At 37.6% G+C, this 12,785-nt stretch overlaps 1 protein-coding gene across 3 annotated transcripts in view; it reads left to right on the top strand.

Moving 5' to 3' along the window:
- The first annotated feature begins 4,523 nt into the window (after positions 1 to 4,523).
- LOC132168837 (vacuolar protein sorting-associated protein 54, chloroplastic) overlaps positions 4,524 to 12,785 on the top strand; it is a 69,730-nt gene continuing 61,468 nt past the window's right edge. For all 3 annotated transcript variants that reach the window (XM_059579895.1, XM_059579894.1, XM_059579893.1), the window contains exons 1-3: positions 4,524 to 5,541; positions 5,839 to 5,901; positions 7,355 to 7,434. In XM_059579895.1, the coding sequence (XP_059435878.1) occupies positions 4,768 to 5,541; positions 5,839 to 5,901; positions 7,355 to 7,434 (917 nt within the window). In that variant the 5' untranslated portion in view covers positions 4,524 to 4,767. The remainder of the gene's footprint in view (positions 5,542 to 5,838; positions 5,902 to 7,354; positions 7,435 to 12,785) is intronic.

Below are 12,785 nucleotides of genomic sequence, written 5' to 3'. Positions count from 1 at the left end.
GAGAAATCTTCAGATTATTTCAGAGAGGCTACGAATTATGAAATTTCATAAGAGAAAGAAGAGAGTTTTAGGGTTTCCTAGCTTTTGGATCTTAATTTTGGGGTTTTCAACTTGTAAGCACTCAATTTGTCATGAATTCAATTAATTTCTTTTTGTCTTTCAATATCATGAGAGGCTAAACCCTCAACTAAGGTTGATGATGAAGCCTCACCTAGGATTAGCAACATTGTTTTCATGTATGTGGTATTTTCCAATTTAATGAATTGATTTTCCTATTGTTTTACTTTAAATCAATTGTGTTGAATGATTCTTGAATATCTTTTGTGATTCAATGATACATTTGATGATTTGAGATAATTTAATATGATTGACTGCTTGGTTTTCTTCGTGAAAAATTTGATATCCCTTGTGATTTATTCTTCGAATATAATTGATGTTTTAATTGATATTGGATATCTTTTTGTGATTTATAGACTCAATTGATGTTTAATTGATATTGTATTTCTTTTGTAATTTGGGTAATAAATGGATACATGGGATGGTTTTGATTAATTCGTTGAAGCAAAAGTAAAACATACCTAAGATTTTATTGTGAGAACTTCGGGAAATACTATTGATAATGGAAATATGTTGCTATGAATTTGTGAGTGCGGATTTCAAAACCCTAGTACTTCGTTAATCAATTACTTTCTATGCTTTCGATTTTTTATTCACAAAACAATCCCTCAAATTTTGAAACTAGGTTGGGGTTTAATTGATTTAGACTTAAGTTTACTTTCAAAAACACAATTCCCTGTGGGATCGACCTCGCACTTGCAACTCTTTTACTGTAAACGATTTGTGCACTTGCAAGTATTCAATTTTTCACAACAATGACCAAGACGAGAATGCCATTGAAGAGCTGGGGTTGACGATTGTAAAGCACGAGAGGGAAATGAGGGTGCGAGATCCAGATACAAGCCACCAACTTCATGCCCCATACCAATCATCTTCCGTGTCTTGAGATCTGAAAAAATGCATAAAGAAGGGTCAAAACTAACAGAAAAATTAATAGCTTTGGTAATTTTACTAATGGATAATAAACTGAAAGGAAAACCAGGAACGTGTAGAACAGACAACAACTCAATCTCTGGACTCAGATGTGTGTGGCCTGAGTCGGCTACAGTGGAGAGGGAAATATTAGCTAGGGTGACACTGTGGGGTGTATCAACAATATGATAATCAAAGAGAGAAGTAGACGAACTAGTCATATGTTCATCGACACCATAATCAATAATCTAAGGGTCGCAAGTAGAGGATAAAAGACAGTGATCAAATGCAGTACCTGACTGAGCAAGAGTAGTAATGAAAATGGAAGTGGCACGCTTATGAGCTAACAACTGAGCATACTCATCTTTCGGAATGGAGATGAGATCATAATCTGGAGCAGGACTTGAACTAGCAGGTGATCCAGAAATAGCAGGAGAATCCTCCAAAAAAAAAGCCTAATTGGCAAAACCAGATGGCTTGCCATGTAAATCCCAACAAAAATCCACAGAATGATTACTACGACCACAATGAGTACATTTGTGAGGCTCACACCAGTTCGACCATTGCCTCGAGAATCACGGCCCCACGAAAACCACAACCACCTCAAACGCCACGTTCGCCACGATAACTACTAGAGCTGCCATGAGTAGTAACAAAAGCAATGCACTCACCAATAAGCTCATAACTCAACTGAAAGCCATGATAAAAAAAAAAAAATAGTAGCACGCTGAATCCGAGAAAAAACCTCAGGAAATGAGGGGAGGTCAAAACCACCCAAAATCTGCGCGCGAACCGACTCAAACTCGGGTTTCAAGCTGAGAAGAAACCAAACGACATCCACGTCTTGACGCTGCTTTTCCATTTTTTGCAGGTTTGTACATTGATCGGGGATCTAATGATCTGGATATTCCTCTCCCACTGTCTTGAAGTTGGTGGCTTGACGTATGGTGTGATGTGATTGGAACACCAAGTGCCAATAAAAGGGATGGTCTCCATTCTTCCCATGTGTGGATTGTGAAGGGCCTTGAGAATGGGCTTGATTGATGTGAGGTGTAGTTCCTCTCGAGCTTAGGGTTCCAAGAGTGGCGGATTTGACTGTCGAGGGTCCCACACAGCAATGTCCAATTGTTAAGGGTTGTTCTGGAGCGATTGGGGCAAGAGCTCAGACAATAGGTTCCCCACAACCCTTTGGGTATGGTGATCGCTACTCCTTCAAAGGGAGTGATCATTGGACTCTCACGAATCGAGCGGCTTAGTCAATTGGGGCATTGGATCTTGATTCTTCCTAATGGACCTCTCCTTGGGAAGGCCTGTGAGTGCTAATGGGCTTTTGGGCTGTAGGCCTAGGTCCAAACAGACACTTACCAATGTGAAAAAATCAACGACACTCTTATAAATTTGGGAGAGAACTTGTTAGTGCTTGTGTTGGGGGTGCGATTTCAATAAGTGCGATTTTAAAAAATGTATTTTTAAAATTGTTACGTTTTAAAATCGTACAGGAGTTTAGTAAAACATGTTAAAAAGTATATATTTTTTTTTATCAATTGAGTGTTTGGATAACATTAGCATATAATCGTGGTTTTATGGCCAAATTACCAAAAAAGACAGTAAAATAACTAACATTGTCTATAAGCCTCCATTTTTAACACATCTGCAAACAAAAGTATGACTTATAATTTGATATTAACTTTGAGTTTTTTACTTAGGCAATTATATTTTGTTATATTACTTTTTATTTATTTATTTATTTTTAAATTTTGGGACATATTTTGCTATATTACTTATTTCTATATGCTTTTTTTTTTTGTTTTGTGTGTATTTTTTTTTTTTTTGTTTTTTCTTGAGACATAATCCACACAGACTTATAATAGAAAATAGAACAACAATCCATCAAATTAAACTAATAATGTTTATGAAATTTAACTATTACATAATTCACCAATAATTTAAATTAGTACTTGATAAATAATAAAAAAAAACAACGTAAATGATGGATTATTATGCAGTGTACTACTGTGCACATTGTCATTGTGCACGTCACTGTGCATTGCGCAGTGATCAATGCACAGTGATCCCCAAAAAAAACCTTACTGCATTGCAAAAAGAACTCACGGTTAGTGTGCACATCACTGAATAGTGCACAGTGCTCATAAAAAAAAATAATTGTAATTATACTGAGCATAAAAAAAATAAAATTAAAAATTAAAAAGAAAGAAAAAAAAAAACGCACGGTCACTATGGAGGAAAAGAAAACCTATCCGGGAAAAAAACCTTACTGAGCACTCTGTGAAAAAAAAGACATTACTGTACACATCATTGAGCACTGCACAGTGCATAGTGCACAGTGATCCATCATTGCATACTACGTGATGGATTACACATCACGGTGCAGGATAATCTAAATATAATTTTAAAAGAAAAAAAATCAAAACTTTTATTCATAGAAACTGCGTCAAACACCATAAACGCATATAAAAAAAAAGCACACAAACCACGAAACCACAGAAAACAACATCAAACATCATAAACACAAAACGGTAGAGAGCTTTATAAAAGTAAAAGAGTTCTATGGAGAAAAAGAAAATATTAGGAAAAGGATGAACTACAACGGCACGAGAAACAACACAGAGGTAGTTAGAGGATGCTGGGGCAGAGAGAGCATGAAGAAAAAGAAGAGAAAATAATGGCTTTAATATATTTTTGGTGGGTATTAATGAAATTTTTTTCATTCCAGCTCGAAAAATAGGTAAATATTGTGCAAAATATTTTTTTTAAGCGAAATCGTAATTTTGGTTTAAATTCGCACTTTTTCAAATCAACACCCACTAGTCAGTTTATACAAATCGTGAATTTTTTCACGATTTTAAAATTTACGTTTTTAAAATCGCAATTCCAAGCACTACAAAATTGCAATTTGATTTAAAAATGCAGATTATTTTTTTAAAAACGCACTCCAAAACGGTCCCTTAGTAAGCCCAAGTTAGAGCAATAGAGATTTTGTAAGATTTGTGAATTGTGCTCTATCATAGGCAAGAGAGAATAATGCTTAGTTACAAATAAAAAAGCATAGACAAGAAAATTTGAGCATTTTGTGACTTTTTTTTTTGTTTGTTTCAATTCCTACTACTTGAATATTTGAGATTACATTTAAAAAAAATTACGATTTAAAAAACATAAATTTTAAGCGTTTTTAAATCATAGGTATTGTGGTACTTTCTTAAAAATGCACAATTTTAAAAACTAAAATATGATTTTAAAGGCCAAATCATAATTTTACCTAACACTTAACTATGTGTTTAAAAATCAATTTTTAAATCACACATTTTAAAATTATTATTTTGGAATCACAGTTCCAAACAAGCGATTCAAATAAACACACCTTCCCAGTAAATATTAGTCAAAAGAAAATCCACTGAAACGAGAACAAATGAACATCCAAACGAGGAAAAATAACAATAATTTTAATCCAACTCAGTGCTAATAAACAGAAGAGTAGGTCCGGCCCGGTTACAAATCACTCGCTAGTCGCCATTTTTGTTTCTCTTCTCGCTCTCCATTTCTGACATCACCAAGAACAGAGAGGCCCCAAATTCTCGCACGATTTTTCCTTATTCGTGCAGATCCAATCGCGTAACGTCCAAGATCGCATTTCGCCGTCTCTCAATCTCATGCTAGGGTTTATCGAATTATCTTTTCAAATTTGAAGCTCAAACTCTAAATGCTTCTAAGATCTTGAATATGGATTCGCTGCCTTCCCAATTGGGAAGGTCCCCATCAATCGAAGAATCTCCCGCGCTTGCCGGTAAAATCCTCTCCTCCTCCTCCTTCTCGAGTAGCCAGAGCTTGTCATCCATCCTCAACAATCCCCACGTGGCCAAATCGGATTGGTGGTGGTACTCCTCCTCCTCCTCCTCCTCCTCCGTCGCCCCTCCTGAGTTCGTGTCTTTGACCTCCTCCTGCGAGGTTTCCCGATCCGATTTCCAGAGCTATTTGGCTTCGATTTCGGAGCCCTATCACAGATTCGAGGACATCCGGAAGCACGCGAGCAAAGAGAATGTGGATTTGGAGAGCATCGGCGGTCAAGGCGAAGCGCTGGTGGCGTGCCTGCGAGAAGTGCCCGCGCTCTTCTTCAAGGAGGATTTCGCGCTGGAAGAGGGGGGCACGTTCCGCGCGGCGTGCCCGTTCTCGAACGTGACGGATAACCTGGTGCTGCAGGATAAGCTGACGCAGTACCTGGACGTGGTGGAGCTTCACCTGGTGAAAGAGATCTCTCTGCGCTCCAACTCCTTCTTCGAGGCCCAGGGGCAGCTGCAGGACTTGAATGTTAAGATCGTGGAGGGGTGTAGTCGCATTCGAGAGTTGAAGGAGACGATAAGGCTGTTGGATGTGGATTTGGTGGACTCCGCCAGACTGATTCAGGACTTGAATGCCACGAGGACCAACTTGTTGGCTCTTCAGCAGAAACTGACGCTCATATTATACGTCAACCAGGCTCTCTCCGCTCTTAAATTGGTATTCACCCTTCTCACATGCTCTACAGACCTTACAGAATTTATCTCCACTCATAATCCTCTTTCCTTAGAATTTCAACAATGGAGTTTTGACTATGAAATTACTTTTATAACACAGAGTAATTCGTTTATTCCACAAATATCCTTTATTAACACTCTGGTTATGAAATTACTCTGTCATGGCTTAAGATTGTCAACTTGAGGAACCTGTTAAAGATCTTTTTTGTTTGAGTCATAGGTAGTAGCTTTATTGATGCTTGTCAATATGCTATAAGTGATACATTTTTCTGTCATACAGCTTGTTGCATCTGCAGATTGTGCCGGAGCTTTGGACATCACTGATGATTTGCAGCATTTGCTGGTATGCTCTCAACTCATGGAATCCTTTTATTTGTTGCTATTCTCGAGGTTCAAGTTCAAGTTTTCTTTCTTCTTTTTGATGTTCCATGGTTTATCAAAGTTTTTCGTTAGAGAGTTGTGATCTATTTCATACTTTCTTTTTATTTTTTCATTCCAATTGGTGGAAGTCCCAACTAGTGTTAAAAAACAAAGAAGGGTTTGCTTCTACTCAGAAGAACCAAGAATTAGACATTTTACTTAATTGAATTGGACAGGCTACTCCATTTGTGAATCATGCATGCAATTCTCTTACAGGTTGCTTTCTTATGATCCTCATTGCTGAGGATGTTGTGATGCTTTAAGTGAGTGAGTCCATGAGGTTTTAGGTTCTCCTGACACTGAAAAATACTGACCGAAACAATTGTTTACTAGTAGCCTACTTGGAAACTATAGAAACATATTCGGTGCATTTTTCAACTGCCGAGGGCTATATTCGTTATTGAATAAAGTTAAACATTTGAATCATTCACAAGATCATTATTTCCTATGTCATGCATTCTTTCTTTTCTGGTCTCAAGATGTGGCTGTAATTGAGGATGGTAATGCCGAGTTTTATGGAGCTGTCTACAGCATGTTCAAGGGAATGGGCTAGAGTTTAGGAAATGTGTTTACCCTAGACTTATTACGGGTCGAAGACTGGAGGGTTCAAATAGAGGTAGAAAAATCTCTAATTTTTAATTGCAACTATGGCAAATTAAATAGTTGTAGTGTGGTAGATTGTGCTGTCCTGTTTTTTATGGTGTATTTGGAGGGAAAGAAATGACAAGAGTTTTGAAGACTGTAAGAGGATGGTGGTGGATTTAAAGTCCTTCAATACTCTTTTCCTCCGGGCAGCTGGTTTCGACTTATTTGCTTTCTTTTCATGGTTCTTTTGACTGTCTTTTTCTTTCTAGTCAAGTGTTTTGTATACTTCTTGTGTACCTGAGTTGCATCTTTTGCAGTTTTAATGATATTTTGATTACTTATAAAAAAAAAGGCTGCTATGTTGTAGGAATATCCGGAGAGTGGCTGCTTTTTGTGTTAGGGATGATTGGACTTGTAGAACTCAGGGTTGAAGTTTGACTATTATATCTATGAGTACTCTTTGTTTATTTTTCATTTTTCCTCGTTCTTGACCTAGTTCTAATGAATAGCGAATAGTTGCACAGATATAAACATATAGAATAGGTTACATCCCTTTTTCCTCTTGTTACATTTCCAGTTTAGATGGCTGTATTTAAATTGACTCTTAGTTATTGTAATCGCTTTTAGCATCTCTTATATATTTATTATTTTTCCCCCAATTGCTTTTACGTATCACCTACTCATTATCGTTGAAAGTAAATACCTTTGCGCTTCACATTTGTAGAAAGGAGACAAGAATCAGTTGGAGAACCACTTTCATCTTTCTTATTGATCTTCTTTATGTTTGATAGGATGGGGATGAACTTACAGGTTTACACTGTTTTCGTCACCTTCGAGATCATGTAGCAGCTTCAATAGAGTCTATAAACAGGTACATATTTGTAAAAATAGTAACACTGGATTTTGAAGAAACATGTGCCACAGTTTTTGCATTGCTTCGGATTCTCTTATTCGCTCATTTGCTTTTGTCCTTCCAGTTTTTTTTTTTTTTTTGGTGGTTGGGGTGGGGATGTTTAATCTCTCGTTGGATGTAGGACAAAGAGTATTGTGTTCTTGGAATTTTTTTTTTTTTTTTTGTTTTTGTTTTTGTTTCTTTCCCTTTTTCCATTTTCCTCCTAGGGGATGTGAGTAAACAATGGCTCAGGGTGCTTGTCCTTCTCTGATTTTATAATGTTCTTTAGAAACAAGAGAAGATTGAAAAATAGACTAGAACTTTGGTGAGATACTTTATAATTGAATGATTGCAGGATATCAAGTGTGGAGGCAATTTATATGGAATGTGGTGTAAATAATACCTAGAATTAGGAATGTGGAAATAATTTGGTGGCCAACAAATAGCCAAAAATGTCTATTTTTAGTTCTCTTGGATTGATCATTAAAGAGGAGAAGGTAAAGTAGTTTGTCTGCCCTAAAATCGAGGCAGAATTAAATTGACTTGTACTTGTGGGGTGTGGTGAAATCTACAAAGTTATATTGAAAGTGAATGAATAATTTCATTAAAAGGCTATATGAAATGGGAGCCACGCCTTGTGGTACATATTGCTGGGTAGTTGAAAAACCTCTCTCTGTATTTTTTGTGTATCAACACTGAAGTATTGAGCTACAAGGACAATGGCACCAAGAATGACCTATGTATCCTATAGAAAAAATAATCAACAGCTGCCAAGCTGGCACGAATGCTGAAATAAAGGGGTATCCTGAACCAGAGTTTTGCTTGTAGCAAGTATCTGAAACCTATTGTATCAGAATGATCCAGCTGGTAGGATTGTCCTTTCGGGCCAGAAGAGTCATTTCTGTGCCTTGTAATACTATTTTCCTCGCCTGATGTTTTGGTCCCTTCTTTATCTTTGGTTTGCTTGGACATTTATGCATATATAAGTCTAGTAAGTTTGAAATATCTGCCATCCACATTATGAATGCTTTTTCTTTATTTTTTGCACTTCTCTACTTTCATGTCATAGTAGTCCTTCACTAGGTAAATGGCTGTGTTATCTGCCACTTGAAGATCAAAGAACCACACACAGTTGCACTTGCTGCCATGCTCCTTGACTCCTTTCCTTAATCCCCCTTACTTGCTTTAAGCATGACTGCGCTATCTTCCCCTACAGTTTGGTTATCTTTTGGCTTTTGCTCAGCATCATCTCCCATTTCCTTTCTTCCTTTCATAGCATGAGCACATCATACCCTCAGTGATCCACTCTTGTTCATCACTGAACATGTCTAATGTTGCAGGAAGGAGGATGATGAGATGGATGGATGGAAAAAAAATAGAAAATGTAATGAGCAAGAAAAATATTCACATTCATGGATAAAATAGTTATTTTAAATATTTGGTGATGAACATTTAAAACCAATGATTGAACCTTTGAGGCCGAGTAATGTGAGTAAAGTGGAATGAGTTTACAAGGAAGAATGTGGAAAGAATTTTGATTATGGTATAAAGAAAGAGATAATATTGGTCTATGATTCATCAGAAGCTGATGCCCTAGATGGGATATGTTGATCAATGCTGTATTAGGGGTTTGTCTATGTTGCTTTTCTTAATCTGAGATCTAGCCCCCATCAAGATACTATTTTTCAGTAGTTCCTTTCTTAGTACATATGCATTTAAAAACTCCAAGGGGTTGGCCCATGTGGTGGAGGCCTTGGTCTTGGGGTTTCTCCCTTCAAGGTCCAAGGTTCAACACCTCATAGGTGCAAACAATTCCTTGGGGTCACACCCCCTGGTGAAAAGTTAAGGATTTAACCAGCTCCGTGTAGGGAAACTTCTGAGGGTGCGGTGCACGGGATCGGGGTTTACTCTGCAGGGGTGGGTTAGAAGGGCCCTGCCTTGGAGAGGTTCTTTGACATCAAAAAAAAAAAAAAAAAAAAAAATTTATATGTATTTAAATTTTGTATGCTCATGAGTGTGCAATGTGGATCGTGCATTTTGGAATTGCAGGACCGTTTCATGTTTATATGTTGTTATGGGCCAAACTGACCATTTTGACAATTGGGTTCAGTTCAGGAAGAATGATTTATGCAGATATATACACAATAGGTGCCCTTTGACATTGTAGGTTATCAACTAATGCACTAAATTTTCTTTACTAGTGCTCTTTTTGCCACCTCTCTCTGTGTGTGGTTATCTTATTGAAAAAGGGTGTTACTTAATAATTTTTTTTGGAAGTGTTTTTGGTTGTCTTGGCTAGAGCATTGTACTGGCACTAAGGCACCGTTTGGCAAGAGCTTGTTACTATTCATCAAAAAAATTTAACTCCCAACATTCTTACTTTTTACATCGCATTAATCACTTTTTACTACTATTCAAATAAAAAAAATCACTACAAAACAAATTTTTTTCACTTTTCCATCACATCAAATATATTGATTTTTTGTAGTGAACAAAACATTAAATCGCATTGAAGATATAGTGAACTATCCAATTACACAATTTCTTCCCAAAACCACAACTCAGCATATACAACAAAAAACTCCAATCAACATGATCATACTAAGCCTTTTAAATATCCAATGTACGAAGAACACCTCGCTCCCTATATCAGATCCTACTACCAAGACGTTCATTAGAATGAAAACAGAATCTAGAATCTACCTTCCCTTGATGAATGCATTCTAAGAGTTGGAAAAACTGTTTTTAACCTGCTGGCAAGTACTTTGGCAACGTATTTTTAAATTCCACTCACCAAACTAATTGGTAAAAAATCCCTAATATCAATAGTCCCTTTTTTTTTTTGGGGATGAGAGCAATGAAGGTTCCATCAAGACTTCTTTTAAACATGCCTATAGCATGGAAATCATGGAAAACATTCATACTATTTTCTTTTAAAACATCCCAACGAGCTTGGAAGAACGTCTTAGAATAACCGTTGGGCTTGGGAACTTATCATTGTTTAGTGTATTCACCACCTCAAAATCCTCCTCAAATGCCCTCTCGAACCAATTAGCCTCAACGTCACCAAGGAAATCAAAAGAAAGACCATCCAATGAGGCCGCCAACTAAATTGTTTGGTATACAAACTATTGTAGAATTGCTCAATGTGCTCTCTAATCTTAGAATGATCAGTAGAAATTGTACCATTAACCATCAAAGATTCAGTGGAGTTATTTCGTTTGATCAAGTTGGCCAATTGGTGAAATAACTTAGTGCACTTGTCACCCTTTCTAAGCCACAATGCTCTTGATTTCTTCCTCCTACTCCTTCCTCCATAAGAGTGGACCCAATTCACTAATAGTAAAGCATTCATTTTCTCCTCATTACATATAGCTCTTTCTTCTTTCAAATGATCAAGTGTAATTCATCCAAAAGAAGCATTTTTTGTCTCTCTGCATTGCCAAACACCTTGTCCCAGACTTTCCAATCCGCTTTCAAAGCCTTTGGTTTGTGAGCCAAAATAAAAATCGAAGAACCTTGAAAGTGGTAAGAAGTCTCCATTGTTTTGTTCATTTCACGAAACCCTATGATTTCAATCACATATTTTTGAACTTGAAATGCCTTACCTCCATGTAAGTCTCCACAATCACGAAGAATAGGGAAGTGATCCGAGCAAAGTCTTTGCAGCCTTTTGTGGGACACTTCAGGAAACTAGGCCTCCCTAATAAGGGGAGACTAGAAATCTGTCTATTCTAGACCAAGAGGGAGGATCCCGATTGTTCGACAAGGTGAAATTACCACCTACAAGAGGAATATCCATGAGACCCTGGTTGAAAATAAATATGAGAATTCAACCATAACTGGATAAAAATAGGCTTCACCCAATCTCTCACTAGGAAAACGAGTGATATTAAAATATCCCCCAATGCTCCACGACAAGTCCCACCGATTAAGCAAACCGGTCCGCTCTTCCCATAAAAACCTTCTATAACAACCAAGACTTTTAGCGTCTACTCTCCGATCATTTCCCTTTGTTACTGGCCTGTGGGGCTCCTTGCGGAGGTAACAAGTGTTTTAAATTTGAGAATATGTGGCTTAAATTTGAAGGGTATGTTGACAAGGTCAAGTCTTGGCGGGGGTCATATTTATTTGAGGGCTTACCTAGTTTTGTTTTAGCTAATAAGCTAAAATCCCTTAAACTAGATTTGAAAAAGTGGAATGAGGAGCTGTTTGGTGATATTGGGAGGAAAAAGAAGGAGTTGTTGGAAGGAATTCAGGAGTTGGATGCTTTGGCAGAGTCTAGGGGCTTAGTTTAGGAGGAGAAGCTTAAAAAGGCGGATATGTTGAAAGAATTGGAGAATACCTTGTTGTGTGAAGAAATTCATTGGCGTCAAAAATCGAGAGCTTTGTGGCTGAAGGAGGGGGACCGAAATACTTGGTTTTTTCACAAGGTGGCTAATTCTCATCGTAGGTATAATCGTGTAGAAGTGCTTTGTATCAATGGTGTCTTGCTCGACGATCCCATTGAGGTAAAAGATCATATTGTGTAGTTCTATCAAAGCTTATATTCAGAGTGAAGCACTTGGAGACCTAGAATGGATAACCAGTCTTTTTTGTCCATTGATGAGGAGGATAATAATTGGTTAGAAAGAGATTGAAGAAAAGGAGGTATGGTAGGTGGTAAAAGGTATGGAGGGTGACAAGGCAATGGGTCCGGATGGCTTCTCCATGGCTTTCTTTCAAGCTTGTTGGGGTGTAGTAAAACATGATGTTGTGGCTGTTTTTGCTGAATTCCATCGAAGACGTCAGTTGGTGAAGAGCTTGAATGCAACTTTTATTTCCTTGATTCCGAAAAAGGCGGATGCGGTGGAGATGAAGGATTTTCGGCCCATTAGCTTGGTGGAGGGGTGTACAAAATTGTTTCCAAGGTATTTGCCAATAGGATGAGAACTGTTTTGGGTAAGATTATTTCCAACTCTCAAAATGCTTTCATCGGTGGTCGTCAAATCTTAGATTCTGTGCTCATTGCAAATGAATGTGTGGATAGTTGTATGAGATTAGGGGTGTCAGGTGTTCTTAGCAAATTGGACTTGGAAGAGGCTTATGACCACGTAAACTAGGACTTTGTTTTGTATTTGCTGCATCGGTGCGGTTTCGGTGAGAGGTGGAGGGCTTGGATAGAGTGGTGTATTTTGTCGGTAAGATTCTCCATTCTTGTGAATGGTTTTCTGGAAGGTTTCTTTAACAGTTCAAGGGGAATTCGGCAAGGGGATCTTCTCCCTTCATTACTTTTTGTGCTTGTTATGGAGGCCCTGAGTAAGATGGTGAATGCGACTGTTGAGCAAGGC

The sequence above is a fragment of the Corylus avellana genome, chromosome ca2 (assembly GCF_901000735.1).
Source record: "Corylus avellana chromosome ca2, CavTom2PMs-1.0".
In the NCBI taxonomy this organism is placed as follows: Eukaryota; Viridiplantae; Streptophyta; class Magnoliopsida; order Fagales; family Betulaceae; genus Corylus; species Corylus avellana.
The sequence above is the reverse complement of the archived record's forward strand: the minus strand, read 5'-3'. Positions and strand labels throughout refer to the sequence as shown.